Raw genomic sequence first — 15,004 nt, 5'->3', positions numbered from 1 at the left:
GACGTTTTTGTATTTTTAAGTCTGCTTTTGCAAGCAAGTCAGTTTTTTTAAGTGAGGGGCAACTTGGGATGCAAGATAAATTGGGCTCCAGAAAGGAGTATACTAGTATGGAAAGGCTGAGAGTCACTGCTCTAAAGGTGTGGGTCTAGCATAACACAAGACAGTGTTGCCCAGTTACATTTTTGTCCAAGAATTATTTCAAAGATATATAATTATTTTCTGTAGCTCCACTGTAAAGCTATATTAGCACCTAAAAGTGGCTCTACTGACATCACAATTAAGATTTAGGCACCCTATCTGACATTCTTGAAAAAGTACTCCTTGCCAGAATGAAATTTGAGCCAAAGGGACATGCAGAAGCATTTAGGAAATGATCTTTCCAATGCCTTATCTAGATGAGGGTAAAAAGACCGAGACCCGACCACAGCCCCACCTCCTCCATAACGCCCCCTCGTCCTGGCCCCATTCCAGCCCCAAACAGGGGCCTCAAACCTGCGGCAGGCAGGGATCCCAAAGCCAACACTGCTCAGGGTCCTGCTCACCCTCAGATTCATGGCTCCCCACGCACTCCATATTTTGAGGTTACCCCCACTCCCTTCCCCACTTTATTGAGCAGAGATCAGCTGGAAGTGACGGGGCAAAGGGTGGGGTTGTAGAGGGGATGGGATAGGGCTGTGGGCCTGATTCTCCCACTGGGGGGGCCTTGTAAAGGGTTACTGGAGGCCATGGGAGAAGCTTTCCCTCAGGGCCTCACGGATTTATACCCTCTCCTGATGGGCCTGGCAGATGGGAGCTGCATGTGGCTGCTCATACATATGACCCTCACAGCCAGCATCTGTCCCCAACCCCAGGAGGAAGGCTTCCCCCTTCCCTGCCACAATGTAGGGCACAACATGCAGCTGTAACTGTGGGGACATTGTGCTCTCCCACATCCAGGTGAGTGAGCAGACACCTAAAGAGTGCCCTGAAGTGGCCAAAGGCACACTCGGCCTGCATTCTGGCCTGGTGGAAGTGGGCATTGAAGGGTTCCCAGCTGAGGTCCAGCTGGCTGGTATAGAGCTTCATGAGCCACAGCATGCGGGGGTTCATGTCTCCCACGATGCAAAGTGGCATCTGCCTCTCTCCAACCACCAGTTCATGGTGGGTGGTGCAGCATTATTGAAAAGGATTCCTTCCAGTTAATATACTTGGCTGTGCTATGCTCTAGGGCACAGATTGGGATGTGGGTCCCACTGATGGCCCTGATGGAGTCTGGGACTCCCAGGGCAGCAAATCCAGCCACAGCTGCTGCCACATCTCCCATACGGATGACCCTCTGCAGCAGGATGGTGTTGATGGTCAGCACAACCTGCAGACGAAGGGAACCAAACACACACATCAGGAACTGAAGGAGGTTGTCCCTGGGCCCCCCTCCTGAGCTCTCTAGAAGTGCCCCCCGGTGAGGCAACCCCCCTCAGCATCAGGACGGCATGGTCCCCCAGGGATAGACTTCTCCCCCACATCTTAACCCCACTCTTCTCACCCCCAGCCCCATGTCCTGAGGGTCCCCCTTGGGTGGGACACTCCCCCCATGCAGGGACTGCATCCCAAGAGTGCCTTACTTCCATGATGAGGTCCCTGACAGGAGGCTTCCCTATGCCAAACTGGTTGCCCATTGAGTGGTAGCTGTCTGGGGTGCTGAGCATCTGGAGGGTGACTGCGACCCACTTCTCCTGGGGGATAGTGGGCCTCAGCTGGGTGTCCTGTCTCTGGAGGGCAGGGGTGAGCCAGGTACAGAGGTCCAGAAAGGTGGCCTTCTGCATTTGGAAGTTCTGGAGCCACAGCTGGTCATCCCACTGCCTCATGGTGAGCCAGTCCCACCAGTCGGGCCTGGTGCATTGCCTCCATATCCACCTGTGCACCTGGAGGAGGACACAGGTGCAGGAGTGACCATCCTGCAGCCATGATGAGGTCCTTGAAGGTGGTGTGAGGAAGAGGAGGGTGGTCATCAGAGGTGCAGCAGGTGCTGAAGCACCTCTGTGCAAGGGTCCAACGCATCCCCAGGGGCTGCTCTGGTACCGTGGCTCCCTGCAATGAGCTGTGTCTTCCAGAAAGCCCTGCTCTAGCTGTGCTGTCCCTACAGGAGGTAGGCATGCATGCAGCATAGACAGGGAATGGGTGTTCAGTGTCTCAGCAGGTTGCTTTATTGGAGCGTCTCACCAGGGCTTCTATAAGGAAAAGTGATATGCGACCCTGTCTGCTGTTGTTTTGTGTGGCTGTTTTGCTGATGGAGCATCTGGACAGTCCAGCCACTTTCTGTCGATAGAACGAATTGCTCTTTCGATCCGCTTTGCTGTCTGGACAAGATGTGTCTCCAGAAGTTTTGTCGCAAGGTATCTTCCGACAAAATCACTCTAGACATAGCGTATGACAGCAGTAAAATCATACCTTTTCAAAGTGGTCTCAGTTAGGTCACTAGTTTTGGGACACTTTAATCTTCATTGCTCCAAAAGCTGATTTTTATGCACTAACAACATTTAATTCTAACTGCCTGATAGTCATGTGCAAATTGCTTTTTTGTGAGCAAATGAGAGACTGATTACAGGCTACTTTTGAAAAGCTGTGCCTTCAGTCTCCTGACCCATTCCAGGGTTACATTGCAAACTGGACAATAAGCTATTTTGCCCTGCCCTTGAAATTGAAGAATAAAGTCGTTCCCAACATGTCTAAAAACATTCTGAACTGATTCTTCATTGCCTTGTACCTTGTGTTGTCATTTCCAAAAGAGCCAACTGGCTTGGAGACATTTCAGGCAAACTCACTTACCTGGCATTGGTTTGCACAGGTGTACATAATTGTGCAAGGTGTGAGGTAGTGGATAATCCAGCCTCACCTACGAATAATACCATGCTTAACCAATAGAAGTCAGGTTGAATATAAAGGTTTTCTTTAAATCAAATGGAAGCAATGAATGCTTGGGAATCTCCTGTTCAGTGCTGATGTTTAAAATAGCAATATCAGTTCCACCATATTAGGACTGACCGACATCAGAAATCCCAACTTGTATGACTTAGCTTGGCGTTAGAACAGAGACTTAGAACAGTGCAAGTCTGATGTTTTCAGCCTCGAGAGGCTGATAATGAATTGTTTACCTGAAGGAAGAGCTTCATACTGATTTGCTCAATATGCAAATTACATTGCTTAACATACAAATCATGCCTCTGCCATAGTCCATCTTATTAGCAGTGAGGTCTGTCTTGTGAGTGTGTATTCTAAACTGGGATGCTGCAAAGGAGGAAGAATACTGGGATCAATAATACAGAGAGGCAACAAGTTTGAAAAATCTCCCCTCCCAGTTGGCTGTCTCCCAGAGACAAGCCCCTGAGTAATAATCACAGCAGACAGAGGACATTATTTATATGCACATGTGATACATAGAAAACTGTGTTTCTACAATATGGCAAAATTTATTAATCTTAACCATTAACCCCAGAGAGAGAATTCCTGCAAGATTTCTTTAATTCTGTTTGAATCCTGGGTGAAATTGCAGTTTGTCTTATCTTCATTTATGAACTACTAAATCTGTCAGAGAAAGAACAGAATATGTGGCTGCAACCACATATATTATCTTCTGGTTTAATTTTTGATGCTTTAGTCCATATGAAGACTTCTGTGTACCTCCACCGAATCCTGATATAGTAAAGCGCATTTCTTAGTCCTCACAATTTGTTCATTGAAATCTGAAAGGAAAATCTGCATACACTAAAGTGCAAAGGGAAATCATACCATTTTATTTACTTCTTTATAGAGAGCAGCCAGATCAGAAACGGATTGGCTTTAGCAGTGAAAGCCTTTTGCTTCGTGGCTGTACAGTCAGAAATACAGAGACTGCGATAGGAATTGTCATTTATGCAGGTAACAACTCACTTTTTTACCTTTTCTTTTAGCTAAGCATGGAGTAGCTCTTAAAATATAATGAATAAGTATAGTCTGATATTGAACTATAATTTTATCTTGGGAAGTGGTAGTTTATAGGAGTAAAATACTCTGATAAAGTGAAAGCACTGGTCACTTATCTCTAAGGATTTGGTTCCTCTCTGAAACTCGGGTGTCTTGGCCATCAGTTCCTGGTGGCTAATAATTATGCTGATGATTGCGCTTGTTAGTTAATTTCAGATATCCTGCTGGCATTACTCAGAAATTGCCAGGCAGAGTGAGGAAGACATAAAGTGAGCTGCGCCATATTACAGGTCTGAATTTAGTATAGGTGCTGGGGAAAGTAGCTTTCAGAAACTACATATACATATATGATGAAGGCATCAGTGCTCATAACTGTAGCAGCAGGGGTCACAGGTGTAGTCTGACCTTCTATTTCCAGTGTGTTTTAGGTGAAATGTGTTCAACAGGTGAACAGTGGCCAGTCCTCCCAGTACGCTTGGTAGCTGACATGTGACGTGTCATTCACCATTTGTATCTCTGGTTAAATGCCAAATGTTATCACAATATTCATCTAAAGATACCTGTTTCTGTCGTGGCTACCACTGTACCATCCCAGAACAGAATGCCATGTCTGACCACTCACCACCTTGAAAGAGCTGAAAACTGGGGGAACCAATCACTGCAAAGTTCATAGACTTATAGAAAATTAGGAGTGGCAGAGATCAAAGCAGGTCATTTAGTCTAGCTTTACGCAAAGTTGGGTTAATTACTCTTCACTTCTCCTTTTAGAATCCTGCTCCTCTCCTTGCAAATCTAGTGACAGATTTTATTATCTTTGGGGCCAGGCCGGTATTTCTGTGTATATATAAAGCACCTAGCAAAGTGGGGCTGTGATTTTGCCTGGGGTCTCTAGGCACTACTGAAATAGGAACGAATTGACAAGTTTATTCAGTGAATGTTTGCAAGCAAACATAAAGCATTACTACTACTACTTAACCCTTGTACACTGTGTGGAGGATAGGTCATCTACAAATCTCCTCCACTTCTCTCTGCCAGGGGACAAAACTTCTAGCTGGCTGTAGGAGTACTCCAGTTATTGTCCTTCAAGCTCAGTAGACCTTCTCCACATTGTCCAAGGCCTTTATCATTTGAATTTTCCTTGCGGGTTCCATGTGAGAGCTTGATGGGCTATGCTGGATGATGGTTTTCTGAGAGTGTGGCCTACCCATCTCCACTTTCTTCTCTTGATTTCAATGTCAATTAGTTCTTGTCCTGCTCTGTTCCAATAAGGCATTAAGATGCTGTAAAATATGAATTTGGGCTGCAAAATGGAACAGTAACAGCATTAGTGGTATTGCTGTACCACTCACAGTTCACTTCCTCTTCATGTTAGCACTTCTTAAACTAGTCTCTTATTTCCAATACGAGCAAAGCAATTTGATTCTAGTTTGATACGTTGAATATTTTTTTCCTATCTCACTGTGTCGTTTGTACTTTACAGTCACATAGTGAAGAGCTAAACAATAAAATTGCTCCCTTCTGGAATCTGATGTACTGGGTTTTCTGTAAGTTCATACATAGCAAGCTTGACTAGCAGCTTCTTATTAAGCCACTTCAGCTGTTAACATATTTAAATGTAGTTAGAAATCAGTAGACTGCCTAATCACGGATCTATATGGGAATGAAATAAGTTAAATAAGATAAAATTGTGTATTATCTTCTTGTCTAAGATTGTTCTATTTTACAAAGCTTCCTCTCCATATCAAACAGATTTAGCTGTTAAGTAGAAGCATGTACATGTTTTCACACACCCTCAAAATCTTGTTACAAAGCTTAAACAATGAGAAGTTCTTTGGCACCTTTTAGACTAACAAATATATTGGAATGTAAGCTTTTGTGAGCAAAGACTCACTTGGTCTTTGCCCACGAAAGCTTAGGCCCCAATATATCTGTTAGTCTATAAGGCACCACACAACTTCTTGTTTTTGCAAATAGGCTAACATGACTACCCCTCTAATACTTGTTACAGAGCTTATGGTTCTGCTGACTCTTCTGCCCTTGTGAGAATGCAATGTATGTGGTAGCTGAAATCTGTAATGTAATTGTTTTTTTGGAATCTTTCCAGACCTAACTGGAAGTTTTACTTCCTTCTCACAGTTGTAAAGCTTGACTGTAATGTGAAACATGCTCCCCCTAATGTCTGTCTCATGGATAGTCTTAAATGTTTTTCTGTTTTCTGTTTGTAGTTAAGCATGTGCATTACACAGTGTGTATATTTGTCTGAATATCATGAAAGTATAAGAAGCAACTCCATAATTAAGCTTGTATTAATGTTTGCATTATAAAGCAGGATTCAAATTCTCAGTTGCAAGAATGAAGTGTATTAGACAGGAAGTGAGAATGGGAAGGAAAGGTGACTTTTTCAGCTACCTGGTGTTCAGTCTGGTGTTCTGAGATAGGAGGGGGCCTACCTGGCTCTGATGTAAGTTAAATCCACTCTCCTTTGCTCTGTATCCTGTGGTCACTGAAAAGCCGACATTAGCTATTTGCACATTTCACTCCAGCCAAAACTTCAGTCAGCCCCTCATATGTGTTGCAGGGATTGGGACAGAGCTGGTGTAAACCTTATGCTAGCCAGGTCACCTCCTTGCAAATGGCTTGCTTATGGGGTCTCACTGTAAGTAAGAATGGGGTCCTTGTATTTACTGCATAAATGCATGAGATCAGTATAAAAGTAAATGTCAGGGACAATGGTCTGGATGGTGTGTGACATTTCAGAGCCACACTAGGCTGTACAGGTGAAATGCCCATCTGACATGCTCTTGCTGTGGATTAAAGCAGAGCAATGCATCTGTTAGGGATGATCTAGATGGTGCTTGGTCCCAAATGAGGGCAGGGGCCTGGACTTGATGACATATTGAAGTCCCTTCCAGGTCTCTGATTCCTGGCAAACAATACCGAGTGAAGGCAGGGAAACACTTCCTCTCCTCCTGTGGTTTTCCAGTCTTGACACCTGTCCTTTCTGAAACCCCTCCAGTGAAATGCTTGGAGTCAAGTGAAGATTGTGAGGCACCAGCATGCTGAGTATAGATATGTATTAAACCTATCTTCTCCCCGCTCCCACCCTGCAACACCATAAATAAACAATAAATGAAGCTGTCTCTATTTGTGTTTTTGAAGGTCATGAAACCAAGGCCATGCTGAATAACAGTGGGCCTCGTTACAAACGCAGCAAGATGGAACGGCGGATGAACTTTGATATTTTCTTTTGTGTGGGGCTTCTGCTCTTCATGTGTCTTGTTGGAGCAGTAGGTATGGAATAATGATGTCTTCCATCTGAAACTTTTTTTGGAGTGATTAAAATTTGTCTTATTGGGCATGTGTGTGCCAAAGCCTTGATCTGAACACCTTTTTACTCTGGGAATCTTCAATAAGGCATTGGGGGAGGGATAGCTCAGTGGTTTGATCATTGGCCCTCTAAACACAGGGTTGTGATTTCAATCCTTCAGGAGGCCATTTAGAGGTCTGAAGCAAACAGGTTAAAAGAAAAAATTTCTGGTATGGTACTTGGTCCAGGTAGGGGACTGGACTCAGTGATCTCTTAAGGTCCCTTCCAGCTGCATGGGATATGTATGCCCCTGTATTAGGGCTAATTTTATAAAAGGTTCAAAGCAAAATATCAAATCTGAATCATGCCAAATCTATGAGGAAATTCAGTTGTGTGTATGAATTTTCATCTCTGGTTCTAGTAGGATTTTCTAAATGCTAATTTTGGAAATGGTCATCTTCATTGCATTGCAGAAGGCTGCACCACAGGCTCACATTCCAGAAGTGCCTATCTTAGTAAGGACAGGATCAATAAATTCTTTTAACTCTAATGAAGAAAACACCAAAGTTTGAACCCAGTGAGTTTCCCATGACCCATATCTTTGTAGAGGTTACAAAGGCTCCTGTAGGTGCTTCGTGGTTTCCAAGGATTTTAATTAAATTGCAGCACAGCCATGAATTTCCCTAGTGTTACTGCTTGATGGAGTTCACACACATAGTGGTAGCATACTGAAAGATCTAGCAATTTTCCTGGAAGTTGTCCATGACAGCTGTGATGTGACGTATGGGGAAGCTATTAGATTAGTACTTCTAGAAGTAAGGAAGCATCAGAACAGAGGAATCTGTTCACAGTGAACAGTAGAACTCAGATAATCCCTTTTTTACTTCATATTGGAATGAGCTTTTTATTTTATTCTATTTTATTTTGTGTCTTAGAAATGAGATTTCAATTTGACAACTGATTTTCATTGTTCCATGGCTGTTGTCATGTATATTTAGAATCTTGTATTTGTCATGCTCATGTACAAAGCTCTGAGTAGCAAAATTCTTTAATTTAAGACTCGTGTGGACACATGCAAAAAAAAGTCAACGTTTAAAAACTAATTTATCTGCTTATCTTATAAGAAGGAAAAAGAAGAATTAAACATGAAACACGTAAAATAGTAAGAAATCCATGAGATTTCATCTAGTCATCTACTCTAGTGCCAAGAGTGGTTTAATAATTTATACTTTGCATAATAAACTTGTCTGAATATATTCAGAGAAGTAGCCATGTTAGTCTGTGTCTTCACAAAGCACAAAAAGCAGTCTTGTAGCTGATCTGAAGAAGTGGGTCTGTCCCACGAAAGCTCATGACCTAATAAACTGTAATGTTAGGCTGTGGTTACACTAGCCCCTCTGTATGCAGAGGCTATGGTAATGTGGCACTTCGGGATATGGTAATGAGGCACTGTCATGAATATGCAGCACTTCATTAGCATAAAGGCAGCCATGCGCACTTCAAAACTGCCCATTTTGAAATGCAGCTGCCTGTGTAGCCGGGGGCCTTTCGAAATGAACCCCTGATTTCAAAAGCCCCTTATTCCCAAAACCAGGTCAGAATATGGGGCTTTCAAAATCAGGGGATCATTTTGAAAGGCCTCTGGCTACACGGGCAGCTACATTTTGAAACCGGCAGTTTAGAAGTGTGTGTGGCAGCCATTATGCTAATGAGGCACTGCATATTCATGGTAGTACCTCATTAGCATATCCCAAAGTGCCATATTACCATAGCTTCTTCAAAAGGAGGGGCTAGTGTGGCTGCAGCCTAAGTTTTTAAGGTGCTACTGCTTTTTTTGCTTTGTCTGAATATCATATTTCAGAAAAAACATTACTGGTGACTTAGGCTTTGTCTACATTGGCAAGTTTTGTCAAGCAAATGTGCCTTTTGTCAACAAAACTTCATGAGTTCTTGCACAGCAATGTGACTTTTGGCAAGAAAAAAAAATGGCCATATTTATTGATTAAAAGAATTCCAGCTCCAAGGGGATCATTTTTCTTTTCTTTGTGTTGTGAACAGTCAGGCAATTTAGACATTTTGTGGCTGATTTGGACCACTACAATTGGCCCACAATTCCCAATTATCTACTTTGGTCAGCAGTTTGAACTCCATTGCTCTGCAGCCAGATGACCAGCTACCCACCCCACCACTTTGCAAGCCCCATGAAGTATAAAACCCATTTCCTGCTGGGTGGCTTTTTTCTCTGAGTTCACTGGAGAGCATAGTGACTGTCTGGTTTCATACATTTGTCTGTTGAGGAATTTGATGCAATGAATGAGGTACACCACACAGGGATGACCTTACAAATCACGATGTCCTATGCAGCCTGAGCACACAGACCCCACTACCCCAACTAGCTGGCTCAGCATGCAGTAGTCTCAAGGCATCTTCCCAGGTCCCTGTACCTGGTCATCATCCCAACCCCCTTGGGCCACCATAGAACTATTGCTCTGGCCAGAGTATGGGGAGAGCAGTCTGTTCAATCCCAGCGGCAAGTGACCCATAGGAACTGGGATACCTACAAGCACGTTTCTCGATCCATGAAATAAAGGGAAGAAGCATGCTTTCAAAGATGGGTTTGCTTTCGAAAAAGCCGCATCTACATGGGCTTTCTTCTTTCAAAAGAATCTAGTTTGAAATTAGAATATGCAAATGAGATGTCAAATATGCAAATTTATAACTAATTTGCATTTTTGATTTGCCTAATTTGCATACCTCTTTTGAAAGAGGAATGCAAGTGTAGACACACCCATGGACAGAGAGGTGCACTTGAAAGAAAGAAAGATGGATGCTGTGGTGTTCTTCATTAGTGATCAGGTTTCAGTAGGCTTATAATGTTGCTTGGATTTATTTTTCTTTTTAGTAAGGGTGTAAGAAATGGAATGAACCTACTCCAGAACTCTTTCCCCATGACTATTTTGTCAGTTTATTCCACTAACATAGTGTTGATTCTGTACAGGTCATAGCATTTGGAAAGGGAGCTTTCCAGAACACCCACCATATGAAATCCCAGATTTGAGTGGCAACTACCTGTCCTCTACTCTTGCTGGTTTCTACATGTTCTTGACAATGATAATCCTGTTCCAGGTAAAATACAAATTTAAAAAAAAATCTGTAGGTTTGGAATCGGTGATATAATGGCTGCCAAACAGCTACAGCTTCTTGAAAGTTGAATTTATTTTTAAAACTTTTGTTAACGTACTTTACAGAAATGCTTGAAAATTCTAATGTACAATAGTTAGTGCAATGTTCTGGACCATTACTGCAGAAAGTTTAAGTGATAACAGCATTTTTTGTATTTATAAATAAAAATCAAATGATAGACAGCCAATTACTGTAGGGCATGTGGAAGCACCCTTCTGATTTTTGAAGCTTTTTAAGTTTCAGGGTTCTAGTGCATCCAGAAAACACACGTAATTATAGTCAATTCACAGTAGACACTATAATCAATATAGTATGTTTCTGAATACATGCACATGTATGTAGAGACATAGTATTATATATATTTAGGACGCTGCTTTTTCTTTATTTCTTCTGGCCCTTCCTTGATGAATTGTTATGAAGGAGTTGGTAATATCATTGAACTAGTTCCAGAATTAGTAACATGCACACAGAGGAGGACAATTCCCTTAGTATGTTAGAACTTGCAGTGCTTTCTCCCTGATTCAGAATGAGAGTTCTACTTAGTAGCTCAAGGAAACACTGAAACAAAAGTTGTGGTACTTTTTGCCAACAGGCAAAAACTAGATAAGGCTGTGCTATTGTGTAAACAGAAGATAAATTAGAACTGGGGAAGTATATATCTGAGTCTGATTAAGCCTAATGGAGAACATTTTATGGGGCGGGGATTTATTTTTCATATTTATTATTATAACCACTGAGATATAAGCAGACAGAATTTGTTTAACATGAATAAAATATGAAGACAATTTCCTGAGCTGTTGGTAGAATCCCTAAGGAAGCTGAGCCTTATTACTGAAACAGAGCACTGATATGTTTTTTGAAATTCAGAAGTTTTGGGGGACCAACAAGCCAGGGAAGTGGTAAATCAAATAGCTATCTGTGAAATGTATTTATGTTAGCATTTGAAAAATATGCTAACTGATCCTATTGTGGGAATGCCATGAGCAAGATGTGCCTAAGGCTAGAAACACAAGGTATGTCTATGGCTGTGTCTACACGTGCCCCAAACTTCGAAATGGCCATGCAAATGGCCATTTCGAAGTTTACTAATGAAGCGCTGAAATGCATATTCAGTGCTTCATTAGCATGCGGGCGGCAGCCGCGCTTCGAAATTGACGCTCCGTGCCGCCACGCGGCGCGTCCAGACGGGGCTCCTTTTCGAAAGGATGCCGCCTACTTCGAAGTCCCCTTATTCCCATGAGCTCATGGGAGCTACAAAATATTTTGTAGACAAAATATGGCTTTGTCTACATTGACAGTTGAGCGATAAATCTTTAGTTGTCCACAGGTGCTTACCCCCACCCCATCCCAAACGACAAAAGCTTTGACATGACAAGTAACGCTGTTCCTAGGAGGAGGGTTTTTTGTTGGCACACAGTTTACACTGCTTGACTTTTAGTGACATGACTGTGTCAACACAGCTGTGTCACTTAAAAGCTATGTAGTATTGGCTGTGTCTACACGTGCCCCAAACTTCGAAATGGCCATGCAAATGGCCATTTCGAAGTTTACTAATGAAGCGCTGAAATGCATATTCAGCGCTTCATTAGCATGCGGGCGGCAGCCGCGCTTCGAAATTGACGCTCCTTGCCGCCGCGCGCCGCGTCCAGACGGGGCTCCTTTTCGAAAGGATGCCGCCTACTTCGAAGTCCCCTTATTCCATGAGCTCATGAGCGCTTCATTAGTAAACTTCGAAATGGCCATTTGCATGGCCATTTCGAAGTTTGGGACACGTGTAGACACAGCCAATACTACATAGCTTTTAAGTGACACAGCTGTGTTGACACAGTCATGTCACTAAAAGTCAAGCAGTGTAAACTGTGTGCCAACAAAAAACCCTCCTCCTAGGAACAGCGTTACTTGTCATGTCAAAGCTTTTGTCGTTTGGGATGGGGTGGGGGTAAGCACCTGTGGACAACTAAAGATTTATCGCTCAACTGTCAATGTAGACAAAGCCATATTTTGGATATTACTATGAATCCCATCTGAGCACTTCCTAATATATCACGCACATCCACTGCACCTGTCTGTAGCCCCTCCTGTTCACTAGCCCAGCATGAGGTTATTCAGCACAGAGGAAGCCTTGTGGTTTCTTACATAACTGAGGGAGATGAGACCTGAGGCTCCTTGATGTGCTCTGCTTTGTGTACTAATGTGTGTGTACCTCAGACCAGACCCACTCAGAAAAACCACCAGGAAAAGGCTTTATTCTGTAGAAAAACACATAACAGATCACAGTTCAGCAGCCCCTTTTATCTGCCTGCAGCCTGCATGCTGCTTCCAGGTCAGTCTCTGCTGAGACCCTGTTGTGGGCCAAGGATAGATTCTACAGTATAACCCACCTTACAAACATGTTCTAACTCCCACATTAACTAAGCCCCACAGTACCCAAGCCCATGTCCTCCCTCTGTGTCACTTAAACTCTTCTCTGGGTGCCCAAAAAGCCCTTTTTGGACCTTCCTTTAAGAAAAAAAAACCACCAAACAGGATCACAGTTCAGCAGCCACACTCCTCTGTCTGAAGCCTGCATGCTGCTTCCAGCTCAGTCTCTGCTGAGGGTAGTGAGCACATCCTGACAGGAATTAGGAAGGTCTCCCAGTATGCTGCAGTTTGTAGTCCACAGCTGTTCACAGGGCTGCTGCTGAAACGCACTGGTCCTTGGGCTACATACCCATAAGGTGCTATTATGTCTACAGCATCGTTACACTTTGTTTGTTTGTCTGTTGGTGGCACCATAGCCTAAGTCCAAGAATATGGATTTCCTGGTAGTATGCCATTCCCATAGATACATGTTTAGCTGAGAGTCAGCAAATGCACGAACATTATTCCTCTGTACTTATGGTCAAGATGCTAAATCAAGGAGACCACAGCACTTCACTGAGGGTGACTATGACCTATAAATTCCCTGTGAATTACAGGGACAGTGAAAATATTCCTGCCATTGAGTTAATAAGACTAAGGCTATGGCTAAACTAGACAAAGAAAGTCGATCACAGGTACACAGTTCTAGCTATGCCAATTGCGTATCTGTGCTCAGCTAACTTGGCTATCTGTACAGGGAAAGGTCGATGGGAGAGTTTCTCCTTTTGATCTTCATTATTCCTCACATCTTGTGAACAAGTACAGGGGTCAACTGCGACCCCTGAGAGATTGATTTTGCACATCTCTACTAGAAATGTGAAATCAAACTTCAGAAGATCAACCCTGGACAGGTTGATCTTTCAGGGTAGTGTAGATCTGCCCTTGGGCTCCAGAAAGAACTGGTTCTTTTTTCTTCTCCATAAAGTATTGGGAATGTACTGATATGGGTCTTGGCTGAAAAGTGTGAAAAGTAGAAAGAGAAAAAAACCTACCACTGAAGGTTCTAACATCTTGTGCAACATTCTTCTTTCAGATTTTAATTCCCATTTCTCTCTACGTGTCCATTGAGTTTGTAAAGTTGGCTCAAGTTTTCTTAATTCACAATGACATCGACCTGTATGATGAAGATGTAGATTTGCCCATACAGTGCCGAGCCCTAAATATCACTGAAGATCTGGGGCAAATTCAATACATCTTCTCGGATAAAACTGGGACGCTAACAGAGAACAAGATGGTGTTTCGGCGCTGTACCATTGATGGAAATGAGTTTTCACATCAGGAAAACGGTAAAACACAAAAAATTTTTATTGTGTTGTGATCCTACTATACTTTCTCCTGACTGGCTAAATGTGTTTTAGTGTTCCATTTTGTGGTTTGTTTGGGGGTTTGCTTCATTGGTTTTCTTCAGTGACTGTCTTATTATAATGATTCACAAGAGATTGGAGGTTTTTTAAATGATTCTGAGGCCACATATATAATTTTCCTATTGCCACATATAACATCTTAGCCTCTGCTGTATTTGATCAACAATTCAAGACTGGAAGGAAGAAATAACCTCTTAAATTCAGCCCTGTGCAGTAATTGCCAGACCTGCCTTTCCTTGATTTGTAGTAAGAGATAAGTCGTAATTAAACTCAGTGGGTCCAAAAGTAATTGCCATACAACCATCTGGGTAATGTGGAAGATAGGAACAATTATGTGCATGTTGTAGATGGGCTAAACTACAAAATCAATAACTGCAGTTCCCCACAGTCTGAAATATTTGAATCTGGGGGGTTTGGCTCAAGTCCTTTGGTGACAGTTACTTTTTCATTTATAAAAGCTGCTATGGATTTTGTTAAAACCTCATTGAAGCAGATGGGTGCGAATGCCGTCTTCATTTAAGACAGCTGTAGGAGATAGTTAGGAGCCCAACCTAAAACAAGGCATAATGGAGTCTGCCCTAAACCTCACACCAAAATATGTGTGTGTGTGTGTGAGAGAGAGAGAGAGAGAGAGAGAGAGAGAAGCTGAAGTATAGACAAACTGACACTGGGACAGACAAACTCAAGCAAGATCCACTGAGAAATCCTGGTCAAGAACAGTCTATGACCCTAAAAAGAATCCAGAGAATGGGCCTCTGGGTCTGATGCTGGCTAAAGATGCTTGGACAGAATACACAGAATCTTGTCATTT

General features: G+C 42.8%; 1 protein-coding gene across 1 annotated transcript in view; it reads left to right on the top strand.

Moving 5' to 3' along the window:
- Window positions 1-15,004, top strand: part of ATP10B (ATPase phospholipid transporting 10B (putative)) — an 83,842-nt gene that overhangs the window by 32,100 nt on the left and 36,738 nt on the right. The window contains exons 5-8 of the mRNA XM_075009296.1: window positions 3,788-3,894; window positions 7,099-7,230; window positions 10,245-10,372; window positions 13,863-14,115. Of these exons, the coding sequence (XP_074865397.1) occupies window positions 3,788-3,894; window positions 7,099-7,230; window positions 10,245-10,372; window positions 13,863-14,115 (620 nt within the window). The remainder of the gene's footprint in view (window positions 1-3,787; window positions 3,895-7,098; window positions 7,231-10,244; window positions 10,373-13,862; window positions 14,116-15,004) is intronic.

The sequence above is a fragment of the Carettochelys insculpta genome, chromosome 15 (genome assembly GCF_033958435.1).
Source record: "Carettochelys insculpta isolate YL-2023 chromosome 15, ASM3395843v1, whole genome shotgun sequence".
NCBI classification, from domain to species: Eukaryota; Metazoa; Chordata; order Testudines; family Carettochelyidae; genus Carettochelys; species Carettochelys insculpta.
The sequence above is the reverse complement of the archived record's forward strand: the minus strand, read 5'-3'. Positions and strand labels throughout refer to the sequence as shown.